The sequence below is a fragment of the Calonectris borealis genome, chromosome 1 (genome assembly GCF_964195595.1).
Source record: "Calonectris borealis chromosome 1, bCalBor7.hap1.2, whole genome shotgun sequence".
Lineage (NCBI taxonomy): Eukaryota > Metazoa > Chordata > Aves > Procellariiformes > Procellariidae > Calonectris > Calonectris borealis.
Window position 1 is genome coordinate 205,403,447 of NC_134312.1, and position 26,301 is coordinate 205,429,747.

The 26,301-nt window shown below is 35.6% G+C and overlaps 1 protein-coding gene across 1 annotated transcript in view; it reads right to left on the reverse strand.

Moving 5' to 3' along the window:
* Nucleotides 1–1,511: 1,511 nt before the first annotated feature.
* Nucleotides 1,512–26,301, reverse strand: part of CEP126 (centrosomal protein 126) — a 42,568-nt gene continuing 17,778 nt past the window's right edge. The window contains exons 5-11 of the mRNA XM_075140097.1: nucleotides 25,358–25,556; nucleotides 12,663–14,790; nucleotides 8,503–8,627; nucleotides 8,116–8,203; nucleotides 7,372–7,581; nucleotides 4,886–4,950; nucleotides 1,512–3,076 (exon numbers count right to left, since the gene is read on the reverse strand). Of these exons, the coding sequence (XP_074996198.1) occupies nucleotides 2,969–3,076; nucleotides 4,886–4,950; nucleotides 7,372–7,581; nucleotides 8,116–8,203; nucleotides 8,503–8,627; nucleotides 12,663–14,790; nucleotides 25,358–25,556 (2,923 nt within the window). The 3' untranslated portion in view covers nucleotides 1,512–2,968. The remainder of the gene's footprint in view (nucleotides 3,077–4,885; nucleotides 4,951–7,371; nucleotides 7,582–8,115; nucleotides 8,204–8,502; nucleotides 8,628–12,662; nucleotides 14,791–25,357; nucleotides 25,557–26,301) is intronic.

Below are 26,301 nucleotides of genomic sequence, written 5' to 3' on the forward strand. Positions count from 1 at the left end.
AAAAATAATCATCGGCTAATGGGAACAAAAGAACTGGCTCTTCACAAGTGCTCAGAATCCAGCAGCTGCCTCTGGGTCCACTCTTGTAGTGCACATTCCTGGTGGCCGAGAGTCACGCTGGTTAGACACCTGAACAAAAACTGTTCTTTAGTATTGTCAAAAGAGCCAAAGTGATCTAGGAAACAAGGTTATTATCTTTGAGTTGAAGCCTGTAACCCTAAATCAAATAACTCATTTGAAAATATTTTCCTAGAATCTTAAATGCAGGCACCTGTTTTTGAAAAAAAAATCTCTCCGTGTCATTAAGAGAGGAAGCTGACTCATGGGCTTTGCTTTTGCCACCTAAACTGATTAACAGGAGAAGAAACCTGGTTAAGCTGGTGCTCTGGCTTGCTGACTAGCAGGGTAGTTTTTGATCCATGGCCTCTGGTATTTGGATTATTTGCTTTCCCCTCTCTTAATCTCTGTGGGGAAACTTTCCCTCGCTATTTAAATATTAAATCCTCGCCATACTGGAATGTCGCACTCTACTGCATACAAACAGAGATGTAAGGGCTCAGTATTTTCAGTGCAAACCAATTGTGGGTTCCAACTCAGAAGGCCTTTGTTCATTTGCTCTGAGGATACACACATGTCTTTTGCTGGGAATTTTACATGTATTTGAGCACCAAAGACCCAATAAGTACTGACGCACATCGGAATCCTTTAGGCGTGTGGACTGCGGCTATAGTTTCCCTTTTTTGGCAGCAGTGTCAGGACAGACTGCAACAGCGATCATAAGACACCAAGTTTCTTGCAATTTAGATGTTTAAATACAGTTTATCTTAACAGGCTCCAGACTGAAGTCAGCCCCTTTGAGCCTATCAGATTTTTCCTCCAAAGACATTGCAATGCCTAGCTAGAGGAGAAAGGTAGCATTATTCCATTCTTCAAAACATTGTTTTGAAAAAATCAATCTTTCCCTAAACCTCCATTGTAAAATTTCATCTGCGAACTATTTGCTACATGTGTAGCTCGCCTTAGTCTTGGCTGACACCACGCACCGGCAGGTAGCTCTAACCCCCTGATAAACTGTCCGTTGTTATGATGGGCATGTTTTCCTCTTCCCTCCTTTTTACAGGCTGGTTACCTCCTAAGCAATGGCAGCACTTATTAAAGATAATGGTATGATGATCTTGGTATGATGAGGAGTAACAGAGTTTTAAAAATATTTTTGCAAAACAATAATTTGTTTGCTTCTTTTGGGAAGATGCATTCCATTCAGAGAAATGGCAGTGTCATTCTGAGTGCATGTTCCCATGCTTGCGTTGGTACAGCACGGAGCCCACTCCTGAAATGCAACTCTCCTGAGCTCCCAGACATGCTAACAAAGGCTAGCAATGACACCGGGTGGGGTTCAGGCACGTCTCTGGTGGAAATATGTTAGCGTTTAAGCCCCTGGACTAACCCCACAATTCTTACTGTATAGATAGAAAGGGAAAATCAGGCGTCTAATATGGAGTTATAAATCCAGAGATTTAGTAAATTGCTTTTATTGCTTCTTGCAGCTAATTACCAGCTCAAATTTGTTGATCAGTTCTGTGCATTGCATGTACCTTCTACAGCTTGTTGTAATGTTTATCTATTTTGTACAGAAACATCTGAGGAAAAGCAAAAAAGAGGAAGTTTAAAAGTTACTGCTCCTTAGCAATTACGTAACTTCACAGATTTAGGTATCATGCTAATTAACTAAGAAAAGGCCTTTAATCTAGAACTGACATAACAATGCAGACAAGTTTATCACCAAACATGTCAAATCTGTTGACATGTTCATCATGCTACAGATGAATTTAAAGTCGAGGGATCCATGTATAATCTGCCAATCCAAGACTGCCAAAACCAATTTGTCCCTCCAAAATAACCACTTGCAAAGACAACTGCGTCTAGCTCTGCAGAAAGACACTCAGACATGTCCTTAGACTATATGTGCCCTTATGCAGAATATATTAATATTTGGCTCCACCTGGGTGTCTTAAACACAGGAATAGAGTTCTCATCTCCAGGCCTCTTGTCCCCACTTTGCTTACTTGTAACTCACTACGTAGAGATTGTTTAATGTAGATTACAAAGGTAAAGCCAATCAGGAAAACCAAACCCCAGCTTTTGCTGATGAGCTAGCTGGGTGCTTATGGTTTTGTGTTTCTAGAATAATTGTTTTAGCCTAAAGCTGACATTGATGTAGAGAGGTTTCCCTAGGTGCTTCAGTGAAAGTGCATCTACATACCATTAGTTGTACGTTTTCTTCCAAAGCACCTTTCTTTCTAATTCCCTGACAATTTCAGCCTGGGGCTGTTTACATAAGGAGCCGAGGAAGAATTCCTCTTTAAGTGCAAGTGTTGAGAAAATCTGGAGAACAGGGATCTCCCACAAATTCAAAAAGAACTGCAGAAGCATATGCTAGCAGCAGTACGATGTTAGGAGCACAGTCAGTTTTAGAGCCATCAGATGTAGCTACTGAATAAGGGCAACACACAGTCTGCAGTAATTTGCAATACAGCCACCAATATAAAGATAAAAGGTGAAACTCCATGTGTTATTTACTGATAATCAAATCACTTTTACAATATATCTTTTACAGTTGTAATAGAATCTATTAGTGAATCTTAAAAAACACGAGAAGTTAGGAAGGTAGTTTACACATAATCTAAGTAGCAAAATATTTGTTTTCCTTTCACTTTAATTATGGGTACAGGAAATTTACACAACCAATAAAAATACCAAAAATGTGAAGTATTTTCATTCTTTTAATTTTACAATAAAGTGCATAATAAAATAGACTTAATTATCCTAAAAATGCTTACCAGTCAATTGACATTCATTATTTAAGTTACTGCTTTCATCTTTATTTTGTTGCTAATTTTATAGTGTCAAATGGTATATACACTACATATAAAGTACATAAAGCTGCAATATCCTGGAGCAGATAATGTCAGTATCTCCTGTACAATTGCAATCGCTTGCTAGCTGAGGCATTCTGGTACTGCTGTGAGGCTATTGTAGTGTTCACCAAGGGGGAGGATATACATTGCTGAATACTCTATAATAAAATGGAGAATAATGAGATATACATGTATATAAACAGAAATGTGATTATGTATAATATAGTATTCAAGAAACTTCATTTGATGATATCATGTGATCTGTTTTCCATTATATAAGCAATTGTGCACCTTCATCTGGATTTAGCGGTGGTATTACAGGGTACAATGTCATTCACATGAATTACTGAGTGAATATCCATACTTTTTTTGGATGCTTGGAAACTAGGAGAGCTGAAGCAAGTTGTTCTTTTGGTGAAGTAAAATTTTTAAATCCCGTCGCTTCTCATGGCAGAAGATTTGATGAAATCTCAGTCATTATACTTTTTTTGCAGCTGGGAACTTGTATGACAGTTGTTCACTCTTATCATCAAGAAGAATTCCAAGCCAGTGCCTGAAATCTGAATGTATATCTACAGCTGGACACCTGTTTAAATGCTTATGTATATACTTGTAGGGAAAGAAGGGTCTTAAATGTCCATCAGAGAACTTACAGTTCCAGAGGCTGGACAACCCGAGTAATGTCTAGTGTTTATATCGTATTCATGAAACAAAAATCTTGTAGATGAAGAATTAGTGGGAGAAAGCTTTGTCATAGACCGGCCAGCCAAGAAGTCTGACTACTGGGAGCCAGCAAAATGCATTGGTGGGGGGAACAGCTGTTTTTTTTTTTTTAAAGTAGGACAGGCTATGGAGAAAGCCCCAGAGAACATACAAGCTCAAAAATGCTTTAGTAAAACACACTTAGGTCCAATAAAGGTAGCTATGCTACACTAATTGCTGAAAAATACAAAATTTACAAGTTGTTTAGCCATAAAGAATTAAATTTGTAAGACAGGAGGCAGAAGAGAGGAAGCTGAGGTTCCAAGTCACACCTACTACTAGGATTCACAAGAAGAGAGGTAAAGATATGCTCTGTGTTCTTTCCACAGTCCCACTTCAAAACCAGGCAATCATTTTGAATTTAGGAGCCTGGATACTTTCTGGGGTTTTTCAGTCTCAAACTCAATAAGTGGCAAAAGCCTTCTGAATAAAAAGTATTTTCTCTAACATTTTTGGTAACAGTTTATCCAGTAAAGTATATGAAATATGTGAAAATATATAAAGTATGTGAAGTATACCGTCATCTGTCTGTATTTTTTCCTCAGTACAAATACATAGTAAAGGAGGAGACTGATAATACAGAATTATAAATATTAACTCTTGCATTATAAACTGAACATTTGAAATGTAAATTTTGTACTTTGGACACTCATCTGCCTATTCAGTTCTTTATATTCCAGGTATCATGATTATTTTGTTTCAAACTGACGAGATCTAGAATATATCAAACAAAATACAAACGCTTCTTGAAGAAAGGTAATACCTATCACTTATAGAACATGGCATATCTGGTCAGAGTAAGAATTCATTGTATTACCAATTATTTTATGCACTACCATGCATCATTCCCTCTTTCCTCTTTACGTTATTAAGAAATACAAAATTAGTTAAGAGCTATATATAGTTCAAATGGACCCTGCTAAATTATTATTCCTTAAAAGCTCCTGGAACTTCCTGGACTTTGCAAGTGTCTTCACATTCCAAAAGGATGAGGATGAGGCAGTCTGGTATAAACTGTTAAAGCCTGTTTACAGTACTATAGAGTTCATATGTGTATTTTTTTTTACATAAATAGAAATCTGAAAATCTGGCAAGCCAGTTGAACAGATTGATGTTAATACTTTCAATTATATTTTTACTATAAAATAAGCCATAAGGTCAGTTTGTAGGAATTAAAGCTGAACATATTTAAATTAAATACTTACTAAAGGGGTGATTATCTGCAAAACATTTGAAGCAGATGGGTTTCTGGTAATGGCTTCTTGAACATCTAAAAATAGCATAAAAGTATATCATAAATATTATGTAAACCAATAGAAATATGATTCACAGTCAAATATTCAACACAAAGCTTCCCGAAGGTTGTGGAAATGTAGTTTAATAGCACTGTTCTTTTTTCCCCTACCAACAGCTACTGAAGTATGTGCTGTATCTGTATTTTTAAAATTTGCAGCTAGATATTATTATCTGGACAAAAAATTTATGGTCAATAAAGAAATCTAAAGCTAGAGAAAAGAATGCCAACTACTCTAAGCTGGCAACAAAAATTCCAGATTTAGACTGGCTAGTGACTAACTGTCTTTCATTAAAAAGACTGCTATGAAGGTACACCATTTTAGTCACTTAATTTGGTAACATGTGAAAACAAAGCCAAAAAAAAGAGTTCAAAAAGGTCACAGTTTAAAAAAGCGATGTACTTACATGACATGTAAGTACTTACAACACTTTTCTTACTTACTTACGTGTACTTACATGCCCTGTAAGTCTACCTGTAAAATTTCACAGCTTACTACCAATTTTAATCCCCAAATAATTAGGCAAGCTAATTAAATTGCTAAGATACATATATATATATGTATTACATTAATTTTCACAATTACATAATTTGCAATCTGTTAACTCCTATGATTCTTCCATTGTTTCTTTCATATTCCTTATGTATTTTTTTTTTCTTATAGTTTTCACATTTTGCAAACTTCAGCTTTCTTGCTCCCAGTTCCTTTGCTGCATTTATCTTTGCCTCTATTTCTTTGCTATTTCTCTGTTATTTATACAGCAATTTATTTTCTATTTTCTTGTATTTCTCTTTTCATATCTACTTTCTTAACCCAAGCACATCATACTGAAACTCCTCTCTGACAAAAGACTGAATTCTTCACTTCTATTTGCCTGGAAGCAATAACCATGAGGTACGATATAATGAAATTCTGAACCACTCCATGATGGGAGCAGGAATTGTAAGCTACAGCTGCAGAAAGTTTCTAAGTGGTTGCAACGATTTCTTATTCTGCTGTTGCAGTTTACAGGAAACTGAAGCCTTTTTCCTCAAAGTCAAGCAATCCACCATCTGATGTAGACAGGTACGGATAGCGTGCAGGAGCTTAATAAATCCTGGTTTAGTTTGATTCCAGTCAATACGGAGGTAAACGTGGGTAACCTGACCATGAAATGGTGCAGTCCACAAGGAAAAGAAGTAGAATAGTAAAACAAAATCAATGGACTTCAAGAAAGCAGACTCTTATAAACTCAAATAATTGGCATGTAAAATTTCATATGAAAAAAGTCCAAGAAAAACATAAAATTCAGGAGAGTTGGCAGTTCCATAAACAGCAAAAATGGCAAGCAGAAGTCATCCCAACGATATGGAAAGCCAAGCTGTCCAGTGAAGAGACCACGTGGACTAAGGCACAAGGTCCCCGTTGATTTCAAATACAGGATGGAGCACACAAAATGCAGAAACTATGTCAAACTAATGAGAATTTTTATGAAAGACCTGTATGATCATGTAGGTCAATGCAAATACTAACCATTACATACAGTAGCAAGAGACCCGAAAAGTAAGTTTGTTCTGCGAATATGTTAGTTATAATAGGATGACGAATCAAAGTGTTGGCTAAATAATCACTGGAGAGAAAAAATTATCAAGAACAAGTATAGACTTATTCCCCACATTCTTCAATAAAATGTCAACTGCGATGGGACAGCTCATATAAAAAGCACCAGTATAAAGCAGGTAAGAAATCAGCCTGGCATAGGGAAAGAATAGGTTAGAGAACGCTCAGGTAAGTGTGAGATTTTTAAAATAGTTGTGCAAGTGATATTCACATAAACATTCAGATTTGGCTACAGCAATCTTAGAACTGTATTTGTGATCTTCAAGAATTCATGGAGAAGAGGAACATCCTAAAAGACTAGAAGAAAGGAAATGAAAAGCCATTCATTATAAAGAGTTATACTTGCAAAAATATAAGGTGTATAATATAAAGGGTAATTATTTGCAAAAATAATTGCAAAAACATTAAGATGGATAAACATTGGAACAGATTCCTAAGTGAGGCTGATACATCTGTATCTGTACACTTTAAAGAACAGTTTTGACAAACATCTGTTAGAAACAACAGCTACAGTTGGGCTGAAACTGTTTCTGAAGGTGTCCTGCAGTCATATTTTGAATTATTTTTTTGACCAAGGCAAAGTCACCATTATTTTAAATTAATTTCATTGACTCTAAGAAAGGTTTCACAATTTTGATCTCCTGTTTGCTACATTTAGTGAAGAATAATAAGAAGAAAATAAAAAGAAACATATTTGTGTCACAGGATTAATGTTTTTAATCCGAATTAATCCATGACAACAAAATATAAAGTTACCTAATCACTTGATGTAGGATCCTATTTATTAGCAAACTTACTTTGTAGCCTTTGATTGAGACAATCAAGAGACTGGAAAATCTTCTGTTCTTCTATTGAAAGTGCACTCATGCCTAGACACGGAGCCCTGTTAAGCAGCAAGGGCTGTCTGGCTGGTTGCACACTTTCCATAGCTGCCAGGATTTCATCTTCTGCAACTGGTGTACTTGCTAGTTTTTCTGCCATAAGAAACCGAACAGTGCTTTCTGAAACTGAAGAGATTACAGGGGTAACTTCAGATGAGGAGAGGTCGTGACATTTAAATATACTGCTTGCATTCATGACTATAGGTCTGTGAAACACACAAAATTCACATTAAAAGATCAAAAAGGTGGCAAAGTCAAGAAGCATGATATGTTAGAAAATGACATAATTAAGATCACTAATGCATCTTACAATTGGCACCAGAGCAAGTTCTACTGACTTCAGAAATACATAATGATAGCAAGCAATACCTGTCCATACCATAGTTATGTATGATACACACAGCTATCATACAGTTAAATACAAACAGGAGTGGAACGAAACTTGACTATATGTTGTAATGCATTTATAAAACCATGTATACCATGACACATGATGCTATATCTTGTATTTTAGTGAAAAAAAATCAGGTCTATACAACGAACTACCCTTTCTTACTTAGAATCACTGATGCCAAAAGACACAAGTGTCGTTACACAGTGGATATATTAGGTCACTACTTTATGTATAACAAAGAATTGAACGGAGATGTGTTACTATACCTTCATCGGACTTATAGGTGTTACTCGTATTTTGTACTGGATCAAATGCAGAATGAACAGGACTCAGCTGGACAGTATGTAACAAATTCTATCAAAAATATTATAAGAATATTTTAAGGGTAATTTAAGGTAACTATACGACTTTCTGAACATTTTTTATATATTATTTCATATTACTAAATGTTTTCAAGTGCAAAAATTTTAGTGTATACTAATACAGTGATGAATTCTAGTTGGTTTTATTCTTTTCATTAGCAGTGACAGCAAGCTGACTAAGCATGTTGATTCAAAATTGTGTGACACTGAAGAAATCTTTGATATTCCTGAAACTCTTTCCATTTTGAGGATAAATAAGCTTTTTATTTTTTTATAGTGTTTAATATTTACCTGTGCATGATAAGTAGGTTTCCATCTTTTTGAGGCTACACTTTGTCTTCTGTGTTCTGAAAAAGCTCTGTGTTTATTTTCATGGCTGTCAAAAACCTGCTTTTGTCTTGTAACAGGAACAACACCTTAAAGGACATGCATACAAAAATAAACTAAAAATATATAAAAACATGATAAAGATAGTAGTAGCAACACTAGTAATGGTGAGTAAATGTCTCTGTCCAAATTTATATGTTTACCTTGTGTATGTTTGCATCTGATTTCGCTAAATGTATTTTCTCATAGTGGAAAGAGAGAAACAGGCGCTTCTAAGGCATATTTATTTTATGTTAGCATAGGGACTATAAGATACAGATGTGGATTATATGTGCACATTTATAAGCAGGTTAAGTGAATCCCAGATAATAAAGAAGGTCTGTACAAAGATACAATGTAGTCTTACCAAGTAAGAGGGAGAATGAACAGACAGTGTACTATGATATAACAAATATTGAATAATGTGGCAAAAAGCAATGTTTTAGAAAATAAGTTGCATTTAGAGAATAATCCTAAAGTCTAACTGTCCAATTCCTGTTGCCAAGATGCTGTATCTTATATCTTAATGGATTCAACATTTGTTAAGATTAATTACATAGCACCGTGCAGAAAACATGTAATAGTTCACACAGTTTGTTTGATTCACAGAATCACAGAATGGTAGAGGTGGAAAGGGACCTCTTGAGGTCATCTGGTCCAACCCCCCTGCTCAAGCAGGGCCATCTAGAGCTGGTTGCCCAGGACCATGTCCAGACGGCTTTTGAGTATCTCCAAGGATGGAGACTCCATAAAGTCTCTGGGCAACTTGTGCCAGTGCTCCGTCACCCTCACAGTAAAAAAAAGTGTTTCCTGATGTTCAGAGGGAACCTCCCGTGTTTCAGTTTGTGTCCATTGCCTCTGGTCCTTTCAGTGGGCACCACTGAAAAAAGCCTGGCCCCATCCTCTTTGCACCTTCCTTCCAGGTCTTTATAGGTGTTGATAAGATCCCCCATGGCCTTCTCTTCTCCAGGCGGAACAGTCCCAGCTCTCTCAGCCTTTCCTCCTAGGAGAGGTGCTCCAGTCCCTTCAACACCTTTGTGGCCCTTCGTTGGACTGTCTCCAGTATGTTCATGTCTCTCTTGTACTGAGGAGCCTGGAACTGAACACAGTCCTCCAGGTGTGGCCTCACAGGTGTGATTCAAATGCAAAGTCATAGTTTAAAACCCTAGTTCTACAGCCTGGGATTTAATCTTACTAATTTATACATCTGTATACTAATTTTAATGACAGTACTGCTGTATAGTATTTTCCCTCGGCTAGAGACGCCTAACCTAGACACTGTACCTCAAATTTATCTCAGTTTTGTCTGCTGTAATAATACATTTTCAAAATTAAAGCATTACGTTTCAAAATTAAAATTAAGTTCTTAATTAAACTTCCATGCATAAAGACTGGAGATGCAAATCAGCATTTTCATGTGCAAGTCAGGAATCTACATATCCAAGGACCTATTATATTCTCATTTGTAAATGCAGTTACTTGATTTGTAAATGCAGTTACTTGCTTTATACTTGGGAAGATAAATTACCTATTTATTTACATAATAAATATTTACATGTGCAGTTTAAGGTACAGTTCATGATTAGACCAAGAGGCTTCTAGTGCTTTTAACAGAATTTTATTCCTTTAGTTGTTATTACAGTGATATTTAACAAAGCAGAATTCTTACCATTTGCAGAAAAAGAAAACAATTCATTGATCCTAAGAGCAGATTTGAAATTAGTCATCTGGCTACTGCCATCAATAGTAACATGGGACACATTAGCTTTAAAAGGTTGCCATTTAGTTATATGTGAATTATTGTAATGTGACATACGGTGCTGAATAGCACCTGAAAAGGAAATGTGAACATGAATACAGGGGAAAATGTGGGAAATGTGATCATTGAATATGTGGGAAAATTTAAAAACAAGCAAAGAAGAAACTCCTTGTTGTATTAGTAATCACATAATGTTTTTCTGAAAAATAAAATCCAAAGTTGCTCTATTGATATGGATCAACACTTAATTTAATTAGTTTGCAAGACATGCTAGATCTATGCCTAGGAAAAGACTCATTTGAGAAACGTAAGACAAAAATATAATAAGCAATAGTATCTTTAAGGGCATGAGATACTGAGCAGTCTACCCCTGTTTAACTATAAGCATGTGAATTAGTCCCGTATTTGTCACAGGCTCAATGTTAAACACATTTTTTAAGCATTTTACTGACTGAACACCAAAGGACTTAAAATAATTCTAATATCCAGCTACAGTATGATATGTGTCAGCCAGAAGATATACTACTTGAAGCCTGGAAGCCCAACTAAAGGAAGATCCTTATAGACAACAATTTATTTATTCATCTTGTTCTCACTTATCCTTTCTGTACACTTGGCCAAGCATTGCAACAGATCACATTTTCTACCCTGTCCTCACAGACCTCACTGCGCTCTGTAATAGTGCCACGGCAGATATTTCACTCCAGAACAATGCAGTACTCAGTCTCTCACAGCAAGCACTTCAGGACAAAGACTATGGTGATCTATGTGCATTTACAGGCAATAGAACAAATAATAGTAAGTCATTAAGTGTTATCTAGAGTATTTAAAATAAAGACGACTTTCAAAACACAAAATCTAAGCAGATACTGAGAGAGGGCCACGCACCCAAATTTTAAAAAGAGGTTACTCAGCTCTTCCTCTAAAAGAGCTGGAGCTATGTGACGCTGGGGATGTAGCATTTAAAGTTGCAGCGAAGACAGTATTAGCAGTGCACACAACTTTGACCCAGTAAATTTCCCGATTCATTGATGTGATGTGCAAATAAGGACATCAAGAGGCAAGTATCTCTGCTGGAGGCGAGGCATAGTAATGCAAGACTTCATTCATTTCCAATGTAAAATGAAATAGGTTAACCTAAGTCACACATATCTTAAGCTCATCTGTTTGACTTTGAACTGGAATGGATAAGTAGATAACATTTCTCATTTCCCACCCCTGCTCTAGGGCAGGAATATTCACCTACCTCTGCTCTTACATAACAGAGCTGTTCCGAATCACTCCATAGTTAAAACTATGTATTACTGGAGATAAAACTAGAAAATTAGGTTTTCTAAGTTATGGGAATTAGTATCTTTGAGCTGCATGGCCGATCCTTGCGGTTATCCCAGTACGTTAAGTGGCTTGGAATGCTGCTTGTACCTGAAGCAGGGTCTACAGCTTCAGGAGCTCTGCCTCCAGCTGCAGCCCTCAATAGGAAGCAAACCAGCGTACAACGTACAAATTAAAAGCACAAGGATGCCATCAGTGCCCAAGGCACAGAATATAGCTAGGCTGCAGAGGAGAAACAAGGCAAATCAAAAAACATGAAACATATTTTGAAATGTAAAACCCAGGAGATCAAAGTTTATTCTCCCAAAATTTCTTATGCATCTTTCCTCTATTTTACCAATCAATCTCTGCACCATATTGTTCCCAAGGTTAATTTTTAATAAAATGCAGGATCGGTCCTCAAATTTCTTAAAATTCTTTATAAATCAGATATACACAGCAAAATCAGCACAGCAAAATTTGTCCGGTAGAAGGTCTTTATTTTTAAACTTAAAATTTAATTTTTTTGAGCACTAATTGTATTACTGGGACTAAAACTTAATAATTTTAGGCATTTACAGTGTCAGCATTTAAAAACATGGTAGATCCACATTTCTTTCACTCTCAGGTGGCAGTGACTGTCGGACAACAAGCTATGACTCCCAGTTACCTTGTAAAACTTGCTCATATAAACTTACTCACTTCCTCCTATATAATTATTTAGACCACCTGTCACATCTGCTCATTAGTCAGGAATATAATCTCGGGGAAAATACTTCCTTTTCATTTAATATTGAAGAGAGCTATTAAAAATGGGGATCAACGTTTGAGAGGCCTCTGGGCACCACTAGAATAGAAATGACAATGACATATGGTGAAAACCTGTTAAAACTGGCTGTATTGTGTGAATGGATGAAAGGCTGGATGTTTTAACTGAAAACAAATTTGTGATGTAATTGAAAAAGACTTTCTTCTAAACATCCCCCCACCCCAAACCCAGAAACATGACTCTTACCAGTAGCACGGTCTTCTGGAGCTCGAGCAGTATGCGCTCCTTGCCAGGAGGTACTTGTTTTTCCAGCTGCTGGGCTATGATGGAGATGTAATCCATTTTCTGCGTTAGCAGGTCTTCTTTCAGTGCAGGTTACTGAACGATCTCGACAGGCGCTTGTCTGAACGCTATTTACAGAACAAGTATTTTTTGCCCAAGGTTCGTATTTGGCCATGCTGCAGCCAGGTGTAGATACCACAGTGGCCAAGTCCGAACTACAAGTAATACTCTCACTGTTTTCTGTACCGTTTCTATTTAAAACCTGATCTGCTAACAAAACATGCCTTTCGTTGAAATCATTCCTGCTTGTAGCGGTAGCTTGAAGACTTGAAGGCAGCAGTGGCTGACACCCGGGGCTGGTTGTGTTTTCACCACTTCTGTTTCCCGGCAGAGGTGCGGATGGTGGGTGAGGTGCTAACAATTTCCCTGGAGCTTTTAGAGATTTGTTGGCTTCAGCGGCTGACTGCGGTCGGATTATAGTGCCTGTTCTCTTCTTGGGCATAAAACTTGGCTGGGCTTTTACAGATCTTGGTCTTCTAGTTATTTTTGCCTTATTTTTGAGTTGATTAACTTCATTAATTTTAGAATTATTACTACATACTGGGGATTTACTTTCTTCGTCTTTTGATACCATCCAAACTTTTTTAGCAGAAAAGGATCCAGTAGATATAAACATATTCAGAGATGTGCATTCTTTATTTGATTCCTCAGTATTAACATTTGGTTTTGATATATGAGAGTTTTCCTGATGATTTTTTATGAACTTGGGGCTTGAAGGTTGAGCAACAACACTTAAATTAGTCTTAGGAGCATTATTTGTAGTTCGAACATATTGCAGCTGTTCAGAAGATATTTCACTGGTGTTTTTTTCATAGCATTTTTCATTATTTTCTATTATTATCCGGTTGATTTGATCACACCATCTTAGCTTTCTATTGTATTTTTCATTTTCTGCACTTTTCTTTTTTATTTTTGCCAGATCTAAACTGTCCCTGATAGAAGACACAGGTCGACCACTGATCCCGTGGTTGATAACCACAGCTTTGAAATGACTGGGTTCGTATTTAGATTCCTTCTTTAAGATACTTGTGAATAATCTTGCTCTTTTGCTTTCAAGAATATTGTTTTTCAGGGTTTTGTGCTGTGCAGGAGTGCCAGAATTTAACTCCATATCAGACACCAGTGACATAGTTTCTACCGTATTTCCCTTTTCTTCCTCTTTGTTATTCTGTTGCTTAACGTTGCCCAGAACTGAGGCATTTGGTATGTCCTGAAATAAAGCTGATCCTGGATTAATGTCATCAATACATTTAATATTTTCTTCTTTTGTTTCAGTCATTTTTTCTGAGGTATCTTTTAAAAACTCCATCCTGATGTTTTTGTCCTTTGGTAATGTAACAGCTGGGCAGGGAATGCCAGTGGAACATCCCTGATTAGGAAATAAGATTATAGATGTTGCAATAGGTTGACTGGAGATTTGCACAGATATAGTTCTTTTTTGTGGGGTCATTTTAAAACTCTGATCTTGCATCAGATCCTGAACTCTTTCTCCTGGAATAGAGTCAGGGCTGGCCCAGGCTTTGCTGTTCATCCTGAAAACAGGATGAACAGTGGCTAATGTGCTAGCTGTTCCAGAAGATGGCTTGCTTCTTTCTTCTTTTATATTGTGCAGAAAACTAAATGCATTATTTAGAGATTGCTTAGCAGAGGTAGAGAACTCTGCAGGTTTTTTTTCAGATCGGTGAGAAACAGATGATTCCTCTTTTGAATCGTTTACATGTTCAGCAGGAATTAGAACATTATGTTTAGCTGAAAGATCATGAATAGGTAAGTTATGGTTGTTTTGGGAATCTACATTTCTCAGACAATTATTTAGATGCATATTTTTAGAAGAAGGACTTTGAGCTGTATAAAGCAAACCATTATTCCTAGTCTGTGATTCTTCTGGATTGTACAGGGCACAGTCACACTCTGTAGTCAAAGATGATTCACTTGCTGTTGTGTAATTTCCATTTTGCTCTCCAGCCTCAAGACTGTCAAGGCTCGACAAGCTTTCTGATTCATCTGTTTTCTTGACTTCTTGATGTAAATTCTGAAATACAGGCATAAAAACAGACTGTTACATTTATCAGAAATTTTTTTTTTGCTGATACTAATTTTTCTTTAATGAGAGCTTAGGCTAAAATACAATCAATATTGAACCTGGTGTTTTTACAACTCGGGGTCATAGCACCATGAGTGTTTCCATCAAGTCAAAATCTACCTGTGTTCAATTGCAAGAGAAAATTATGTGGTTTGGGCATGAAATTCAGAAGAAAGAGCTGCATAGTTCAACAAATTTAATCCTAAGTTTTATATCAATTCTACAATATCAAAAAAGGAACAAGATTTGTCAAAACAACACTACTGTTTCTGGATTGCCCTATGGCACAGGATGGTTTTTGTGCTCTAACATGTAAAGGAGTTTACAAAATTAAAGAGAATCCATAAAAATGCAGATTCGATAGTGGATCTGCCCCAAACTGGATTTTTTCCATAATACTAGACTAATGTTTATTTTCATACAAAGTGCCTCAAGTGATGAGGATTTAAACCTTGTCATGGCAAACACAGAAAATATTTCTCAGGTATCATAATCACAGTGATTAACACCACCACCATCCCCCACCCTCACCCCCCCTGCAATGAAACCCCCTCTTCTCATCTTTCAGAAGGGAGAAAATATCATCTGATCTATGAGGACAGATCAGATCTAAGGGCATTCGGAGCCCTCATCCACTCCCCCAACTTCTTTATCAAACACTAATGTAGTGATGAATAAGAGCAACAGGCACCATATGAATTGCCAGAGAGATGACTTTATGTATGTACTATGTAGGCATTTTCTTTACTAATACTTCTCCATTCAAACACTGAGATGCCTGACGTGGTTTTAAATACATACTTTTTTTTAAAGTTCAAGGTTTGAAAATACACATGAACATCAAGGAAAACATGAACATCAACTATTTTCAAATTCCTGTACACTCCCTCTCTCTCTGCCACTTCCACACAACTGAGCAGCTAAGTGATTTTATGCCATACATTGGAAAAAATCATGGTGAGAAACTAAGAGAAGCTGCATTAGATATGCAATCTCATGCAATGGAAATTTTTTTTTTGATTAGTGACTTTAAATGGAAAATGTTTCAAGTAGCAAAATCTGTTAACCTAGGTCAGTGATTATATATCCCCTGGCAATTACGATAGAATTAACATTTTGAAAACTTACTAAAGAACGCATAAAATTAGTTATTGAATAAGAACGTATTTTTGCAGTAAAACTTTGTTTATTCTAATAAAATTGTTATACCATAATATTGCATAGTTCATAGCTGTACAAATATTTTAAATTGCAGAATAAAAAGCTTAGTTACTCCTGAAAGGCTTTTTATGATTGAATTAAATCTTATCTTGCACTAAATATTCAGAGGTTGGTGCAGTCTTCCATTATAGTTATGATCTGAGATAAAGAAACTAAATAGAAGAACAAAGAACCAAGTGTAGGGAAAGATCCCTTTAGGGAACATTTTCAAACTAAAGCTATACAAACTGGTGTCTTTCTAATAGAAAAGAATAAATAATGCTTTGTTAGTTATTTATTAACCTTTATGTTTGGCTAAATTATATTGTTAACCTCTGCTTGAACTTCACCAAACAAGGAAAAGGCATATGCTCAGAGTTTTCTGTACCAGGCCAAATTTAAGAAATAACTTCGAAATTTTCAGATGGGAAAAAAACAGTAAAAAGAAAGTATAGGTGTCAGGCTTACTTCTTTTCTAATCTGGAAACTGCACCTGTATAGCTAAACATGTGTTTCTAAAACGACTAAGTTAAATAGAGGAAAAATTTTGTAAGCATTGATTTTAAAAAACCTGTTCCAATAGCAGGTTAGCTTAAACTGGTAAATCTGGAGGGTGCAAGAAAAGTTGCAACTTTTAAAAATTAAGATCAAAAAAATTCTACCCAGTTGTGCTCCAGAGGTTGAAAATAGACTTGATCCTGCATTATATATAATTTTACTCTCCTTGTAAAACAAACCTCATGGAACACAAAATCTCAGTTGAGGCAACCTCCAGAAATAAGTTAGGAACTAAAGAATAAAGAAGGATTCCTCATTTAAACACATATTCACTTTTACTTAGTTCATGCAAATTTAGTTAAATTACATGTATTTTGTTGCATCATACAATTTCATCATTTCACACATTAAAAATGCTTATCATCTATATATTTTATTTCCCTTTCTAGCCTACTCTGTAATGAAAGTGAATGTCACATTTTCTTGTAAAAATGCATAACTAGAACTATTTATGCAGACCTCAAAAAGCATTCAACAATTATTCGTTCTTTTTTAGTGGTCAATAGTTACAAGGAAATAAACCTGGAAATCCCAATGATTTAATTTGATTTAATCTGTGAGAATGTTATAGGATGATGAGGAAACAAAAATGTTCCTGGAGTGTACTATCTTTTTATTTTCTGGATTTGCATATTGTTTCTGTTATACAAGTACAATTTATTGTATTGCCTGTTGCCTGCATTATCTTATGTCCTAATGCATGAAATCTAAACCCAGCCTGTCCACATACGTGGTACCCTGGAAAAGGAAACACTTATGAGGAGTTAAAGAGGTCAGTTATATATCTTAAGACTTAGAACAGCTGTGTCAAGCAATTTCGTTTCAGTAAAGCACTAAAACAAAGAGAAAACATGAGCCTAAGAAACCTTTCATGAGGCCAATGAAAGAATAACATTAAAACAAGTAAAATTTTAAGAGAACCTGACAAGTGAATTTTCTGCCAAAGGACTCTGTCAGAATGCTATTACACTGCAGAACTGCTATATGTATATTTGACATTTATTGTGAAGTAAAAGACATCAATGGTCATACAGATACAAAGCTACCTCGCAAAGTCAGTGAGGTACCTAAACACCTTTACTGGTTTTGAGTTTACCAACTATGGAATGGGAAAGTCCATTAGAAAATTACTAATCTCTTTTCTAGCCAAATTTGGAAAACATAAAGTAGATGTTTGGAAAGCACTACACAATACTGATTTCACAGAAGATTTGGGCAGACCCAAGAAAGCAAATGCCATTGAGGCAGGATTTTGGTGCTTATGTTACACAAGAGGTCCAGAATACTCTGCCAAACCCACCAAAGAAGCTATGGAGGTGTAGGATGACCAGAGAAAAGCTTCCTACCAACACCCCTGTCTCTCCTAGGCTAACTCCTAGATGCCTGATTTCCCCCAAGCTATCTAGGATACAGAAACTAGCTATTTATGAACCTGAGTATTTAAAAGGATCCCATTTGCTTGTTTTGAAAATTATTACAGGATGCTAGAAACACAGGTTCAAACTCCTTGGGATAAAAAGAACTCAAGTTTCCAACTTCTTAGGCACTCAAGTACTTCAGTAAGCTGTAATGAAGGATTTTTAAAAATAAGTGATCTGAACACTGAGTGTCAGGGTTTCATTCTGACTTCCAGTTTTAGTGAAGTCCTGAGGTAAATGTACATAACTGTGTAGGAAACAGGTTTTCAGCTAAACATTTCTATCTGCTGCTTTCCGTTAATTAATTTAGCATCTCAGTACTCAGAGTGCTGGTTCTCAGGATCCTTACTCCAGGTGCCTAATTCTCTCACAAACTAATCTAGTCATTCAGCTCCAGAAGTAGGATTCATAATGCTAGTTTTAAAATACTATTAAAATCATTAAATGATTAAATGTTGAGGCGCTGAGCACCACAATGCATTAGTCCCTTTTTTGTTTTTAACCCATTAATAAATTTGCTTTGAACAGGCACCATCCACCCTGCACATTTAAGAGGTGGGGTCATGCAAAAGTAACATGGGACTGCGTAACTGAAAACCATCATAAGGCAAACAGACATGGAGAAAAATTAGGCATGCATATGCAATAATAATTCAAGAAGTTCTTAACTCAATTGCTTAACTAATAATCATTTTAATGTTATCTATAAAAAGCAACGAGATAATTTAATAAGCAAATTAATAGTTATTTAGAATCTTTGTTATATTCAATGTCATTTTGGTTATCCCAAAAAAGGAGGAAGGAGATCAGCTAAAACTTATCCATTTTCACTTTTTTGGAATTTGCAGGTTGTAGGAGAAATGATGTTTTAAATAATATTTTGTAGATGCAGCTATTTCTAGACAATACTTCAGAGACAGAAATGAAGGGGAAATAATTCTCAGAGATTTTTTTCCATTTTAAAGCAAAGAAATAATCCTCCCTCTCACTGATGGTTAGGGTTTGAATGATGAGATTCAAAGTCCTGGAATTATTCTTTTCAGAAAAGCTTTCCAACAAAGTCTGATTTATGGGGAAAGAAGGAAAGAATAACTGATGGAGGAAAGTATTTCTTCATCTTCTAGAAAACTCAGAATCTGTCTTCCTTTATTCTTATTCAAATTTTGATGTAAAATACAGAAATAAGGCAAAGCATTAGGGTTGACAGATTTGAATGGACTGGAGCTGTAGCATCAGAAAAAAATTATTAATTCCATTTGACCAGTACACACATCCTAAAAGACACACAACTACAAAGTGTGTGAATATAATTTTTAAAATAATCCCTAGTTCAGCTGAGGAACTATCCTACCAGGTCTCTCTGACTTGCTAGACTTTGCAGTCTAAAAAGCATTACTTTTTCTTTTAGCAATGTGAATACATTGCAAAGATGGAACAGTTTTTAACATGTTTCCACTTGATCTTGTGCACTGCATAGCAGCAACCAAGGCAGAAGGTGGATTTATATCAGGAAATCCTAAAGGTCAGATACAGAAATACTTTTAGAATCATAGAATATCCTGAGCTGGAAGGGACTCACGAGGATCATTGAGTCCAAATCCTGACCTCACAGGGCAATCTAAAAATTAAACCAGATATCTAAGAGCATTTTGAAATAATATATATTTATACCTCTCTAGAAATAAGTTTATCTAATGAGACAGTTTCATGTAATTGCCAACATTCACTGCATGCTTCATTAATATAATCACTTGTCTTGAAAAAAATATTTTGTGACAGTTACATGTTACCTGTTTTACAAATTCCATTTTTTCAATTTGATATTTTTCAAGACATACATTCCTCTTAAGAACTTTACAGATGTGATTTATAAGAACATGTACAAGATTTCAGCATCTACCTTTCCCTAAACAGCCTACTGAATTTAAAGGCTCGTATTTCTTGTTTTTTTCTTGCCACTCGTTTGAAACAGTGTAATTCTTTAAGTTGTTTGTCACAAGATCTTTCAGTTTCCTGGGTCCCAGTTATTCTCTGCTTATTCCTGTCCTCCTAATTCTGAGCATCTGGTTTAATGCTTTATTTCTCAGTTGGTGAGCCATACTTCCTTATGGAGATATGCCAGTATCAGGCATAAACTGCACAGCAAAGCTCAAGCTACTAAGTCCCACAGAAGTCCTGCTGGGAATTGATAATAATTAATACATTACAAAATTGAAAAAAGTGACTAAGTTTGTGTGTACCCAGGCCACCCTGAGCCTGCTAGGACAGAAGCAGAATACTGGAAGAAAAAAGTAGTTAAATTCTATTTTGCTTTCCGCTTCACAAAAAGAGGTTTATGTCTTTAAAAAACAAAACACAGCTCTGCCATCTTCAAAGGAGTAGAATTACTCTGGACAGTGATACGTTAATCTTGGCGAGAAAGCAATAGATTTCCCAACATCCCCTTGAGACATTAGTATAAACTATCTCTGATAATACCAAGATATTCATAATATAATATAGCATCCTGACAGACCAGTATGCATAAACTTCTGTATCTTCCACTCCCTTCCTGCTAGCAAATATTTTATTATTACCATAACTGCAGTAAACTAAAGATCAGATACTGCTATTTTTTCCTCTGTTCCTCTCCTTTAACTATATTTATGAACAATTTATTCTGTTCCAGTAAAACAAATAACTTAAAAATAGCTATGAAGTATGGTAGAAATAATTTAGTACATAGCTATATATAAATATTTCATAGATACATATATGTATGGATATATGTGTATGAATGTAAAACCAAAAATGGAGTCATGTTAATATGTATGGCCATTCTTATGAAAAAGTATATGTTTGTAAAGGAGGAGCAAGTATATATTAGATGACAGTTCTCAATTTCCCTGTTTCTGTGGTTTGTGAGCTATGCTGTATACATAACAATCCTAACTTACCCACAAGTAAAGTCTTATTAATGTATTAATCTACCTGTGAAACAAACTATTTTGTACTGAAAATGCTGTTTCAACTTCAAATCCTACATTATCACCTGTTCAAGCAGGGCTTTGAATTGAGGCAAGACACTTCAAATGACTGAACATCCAGATTGCCAGATATGAAGCTTGTAATGCCATTTTATACAGCACAGGCTTGGAATAAAGCACTATTTTACATAAAAAAACTACTCTTGAGGAATAGACAATCAAAACAAGTTTGAGTATTTGGATAAAATAATTTAGTTTGGAGATACATTTAAATTTGCCTTTATAGGAAATGTGAACTTTGGATTAGTGAAATAATGTGGAAGATAGTGGTATGTTGCAATATCGGTTGAAAGCCAATAAAAACTGACCCCCCCAATCTTGCCAGAAGGGAAATGAATAGGGAAATCACTCAAGTTTGTCATATAATTTAAGTGATCAACATAAAAGTTGTTAACATTCACAGTTATAAGTAAAAAATGGCCAACATTTCTAGATTGAAGGTGACCATAGAAACCTATTTCAAGACTTTGAATGGTCTCTTCAAAATCAAATCTGACTTCAGTTCCAATGCCATTTTAACCTAGTGCTCTCCTTAAGAGTCTGTTTTTCCACTGACTAGCCCTGAGCATTCTGCAAGTTCTTGACACTCGGGAGAAACTGTAGAGGGACACTCCTTTTTTCCATGCTGGTCTTGTCTATGCCTCTGAAGAGTTAGACTGATACAATACACCTTGCAGAAGGAACCCTTGTTTAACTCATTCCAGTCATACTACAAATGCACTTGAAAATGAATTCAGTTTTTCCATCAGTTACCTGAAACATCTCCATTTCATAGACACAGTCCAACCTCAAAAGCATAAGTAATACAAACAGCTAAGAGTCATACAGGTCAACTCACTCATGAAAGTAAGGCTATGTCCATACTGATGTGTTTGCAGCACCTGCTGCTTTCATTCAGCGGAACGTCACTTAGAAAATAGTCTTCATTATTCCTCAGAGACTTAATTCTATATGTAACATATATAAACACACACACAGTATAATAGGATACAAAATTTTATTGTAGTCGAGATAATATAATAATAACTCTCTGACCTCATTGTTCGGGTTGCAATTTCTGAGAAATGATACCTGTGTTCCAGTCCCTGTTTCAATAAATATTGAAGCATTTTTTGCCAATGGGAACAGTATTCATAGGAAGACTGATACCGAGTACTTCAATGGCTGCACAATATGCTTGGAAAAAAAGGAGAGCCAAGGTAAAATTCCTGTTTCAAATCAGTCAGAAAGGGATTTAAATTTGAATTTCACAGATACCACTTCAATGACCTAAATATATATAGAAGGGAATATAAAGGAGGTCATATAAAGGAGGGAGGAGGAAAATACAATCTCTATGTTGTAATCTATACCTATTTTGCCTGTGAATTAGCTCTTGCTTCCAAGTATTTTATCTAAAAAGTGAAACAATAGACATAAAATGTTACGTCAATCAAACAGTTTAATTCCAGCATAATGTATTTTTCTGGAAGAGCATGAAAATATTGTACTAACCAAAACAATTTTGTATGGCCACAAAATTAAAGAGGTGGTGAAGAGAAAAAGACAAAAGATATATGAATAATACTATTCCGTGTCACAGTTGAGCCATTTTAATGGAAATTTTCTAAATTATTCAGTTCAAGGTAGGTCCCAGAAATGTAAAATTTCAACATAAACAGTTAACATTTGGAAAAAAGATAAACACTTGGGTGTAATGTCTTTTGGTGAAAACCTGCATTAGCTAAAAAAAACCTGCTTTAGCTAAAGACCATGCTACCAGCTCCACCTTAAAGATTTTTTTTATGCCTGCAACAAAACCAGGAAAGGACTGTGCAACAAAACCTTTGATTGCGAATGAAGTTAACAATATTAATTTCTTCCAAATGGAACACACTCATATAACATGGACATATAACAAATAATAATTTGATGTACTGGCTCAGATGTAACTGTTGCACAAAATAAAATCTACCGCTCTCAATATTTTAAGCAAAATAATTTTGGAGAATGGTAGAAGAGTCACTAAAAACCTTGGCTTATTGCTGAAACGATAGAAATTTTTAGGGATGGAAAGCAGGGAACACACCAAATCTACTGGTAAGGGCCTACATAGAACTTTATTACCCTGTAGGAAAGAAAAGAATTTTAGGAATCTTTATAATCCTGCTGGGCCTGTAAAAACAGAAACAAAGAGAGGTCAAGAGATCTCAATGGATGGTTAGACTGCAAAGCATGTGCACAGTGAAATACTTCGACATTAGTTTCAGAAAGGCAAGCACTGTTGAAATGACTTTGGACAACAGAGAATAACAAGACTACTGAAGCCTATTCATGTCAGTAAGAGTAATATAAATAATTATAAATTATAAATTTTATTAGTAAGACTATTATAAATACTATTTCACATCACAGGAAGTCACAATGCACATGCATACCAGCACAATACAAGTATTAAACTTCCAAAACTCAGGCCTTAGAACAATGACAATAGCTTTCTTGACTATTTTTCTCATCAGAGGCCAAAGCATGTCATTTCAAGAAAGAAAGTCCAAATGTTTGAAGTATAAATATTTATAATCTGAAACTATTTATCAGAGGGAAGAAGCTGAGCAACCCCTAGTGGTAGCTGAAAAATACATTCTGGAAAAAAAAGCAAAATTTTTTACAGGACCAAAGCATTTTCAAAAATACATTAATTTGTAAACACAAATTCCTGTATTATATGCAGTGTCCAAAGCTGATAATAACATTTAGAAAAAACTATAAGTAAAAAATCATGCATGACTCATGGCAGTTTTTCCCTAGAATTCAAGTAGAATGTGATAATTGTGTGTGATAAAATACACTACAAAATAGCTGTCTTACAATATATTAAGAAGAATCTTTTTATACATCTTTCTCAAAAAGACTGCATTTTTTTTTCCTAATTCTAAGATGTCCTAATGCAGCTACTGCCAAATTCAGCATCATCATTTAGGGAGGGATTTGCAAACACTATACCAATGAAACGCACAATGTGGTATTAAAAAAAAAAAAAAGCTTAGACCTTTTTGTATTTTGTTTGAAAGTGGTTATCTAGAATTCAGTTTTATCAGTTGTCTTCTAGAAATTGCCTTATGCTTTTCCTTCTTTTATGCTTGGAAATAAGACTGAACACTGACCAACAACCTTGCCAGTACAAACTGTACTTTCTGTCTCCTCAACCTTTTTGAAATTTATTCCAGTTGAGTAAGATTTTCTGTGTTAGCCATCAGCTGCTCAAGATTCTCATGAATACCCATCAGAACAAAGGAGGTACAAAGACAGAGATGAATGTGCCTGAAAACATCAATATCAAAGAACTCAAAATATATCTGAACTGTATACAGTCTTTCAAAAGTTATCCATATAGAGGTATTAAAAGGAGAAACCCTTGCTTTATTGCCACCAATGATCCCATGCCTCTAGCCATCACCAATATAAAGGGATGGTGCTTCATAGTGTCAAGGTGATTTCAGACACCACAAGTCCAGATACCAGTAGATAATATTATAAAATAAAAGAATGAGTCCAAAATTATGTCCTCGTTTCCAAAAAAAGTAATATTGAAGACAATGTTTCCAAAATCAAAGACAACACTGACAGACCGAAAATCACACTTAAAAGTGCAGTTGTAAGAAATCTCTTTGGAGCTCAGTTGTTCTTGATTTTCACTGTGTTTCTAAGGTGACTTTTGAAAATGATTTTGGGTCCAAAAATTAGTTTAGGCAGAAAGTTAATTGGCTTGTTACTGGAACACCTGCATCTATTCCAAAGATGACAAAAAAGGATCTCAAGAGACTTGAAGTCACTCCCTAAGAAATCACATTGGGGAAAAAACCAAGAAACAAAAAAACTCCATCATTTGACCTATCATAATTATACTGCTATAGCATTTTGTGCTGAGCTGTAGCAATCAGCAAAGCAGAAACTTAAGTGCGAATTGCAAGCCACCAATTTAAGTTTGGAGCTAGCACAAAACTCCTGTAATAGTGGCTAGTGGCTAGCTACTTCAGAGCCAAGTAGTCTGACATACAAATCTTACGTTCACTGGAAAAAAGCAACATGACAGATATCTTTGAAGAATTTGTGAAAATATTCTTACAAACATTTTTAAGGATCTCTGATGTCTTACTGAAAAATATGTATAATTTTACTATAAATAATCTATTGGTAAGGAGTAGTGCAGTGTGCTCTCAGGTGTTGCCTACTTGGTAAAGTGTGCTTAACAGACCTTTCATTTTTATCACATTCAAGAAACTTTCTATTACATTTAAGAAGCATCATTTAATGAATCACATGAAAATATCATACCTCCATGTTGCTGAGATGCTGTTTTTCAAGGAGTTGTTGCATTTCTTTCAAATTTTTTTGGAAGAGAAGTTGGTTACTGTCCATGTTTGTTCTACTGCTGTCTTGTACTGTTTTATCCCAGCCAACCATTGCTGAAATCTGCTTCTGATGGAAAGAACTGTTTCTAGATGCTGATGAGGATGAAGAGTCATCTGTGGTTCTTGATGCAAGCAAATAACTTATTACTTTGGCTTATTTCTATATGTCAACTGTACACTTTTAAACATGTTCCTTTCCAAAAGTATACATCATCAGTAAATGCCTGTCAAGTGAAGGACAGCTATACTATATGTAACTACAGGTGGTGCTGTTAGTACTATCTAAAACTGTCCAACACTTTCCATTTTAAACCTTCTCTTCTGTTATTTATAAATAGTCAGACTTTTCTGATTGGGTTGTTGGGTGACTGCCTCAGGCTGAATTATTCTGGAAAATGTCAGCCAACAGTTTGGTCATTTACAGAAATGGAACATGGAGGGTTTTTTTAAAAAAAAAACAAGCAAGATGGCCTTTATTTTTCCATAAGGTTGGCTTATATAGAGGATATCTATATACTGTCACATATATAGTTGATATATGCTGTCAGATATTCCCTTACTTCAAGTAGCAAGAAGGCTTTGTAATACCTAGAGACCCCAACTCTACTGATGACGTGTAATGTCAGTAATGTGGTACATTAAAGAATTTGTATTTGCTACCTAAGAAAAAAAACCTTTGGAGTAGCTAGTGTAGCTGGGTACTGTGGTCAGGATGAGCCCAAATTAAGATAGAGGAAGCCACAGGATAAGAATTAGCAAGAACCATGGGGCTGGTTGACACCCAGGAATCAAAGAAGCCAAGAAGCATGTGAAGCCAAATGACAAGGAAAATATGCAGAGACTAGGAAGGCAGGGAGTGTGTAACAA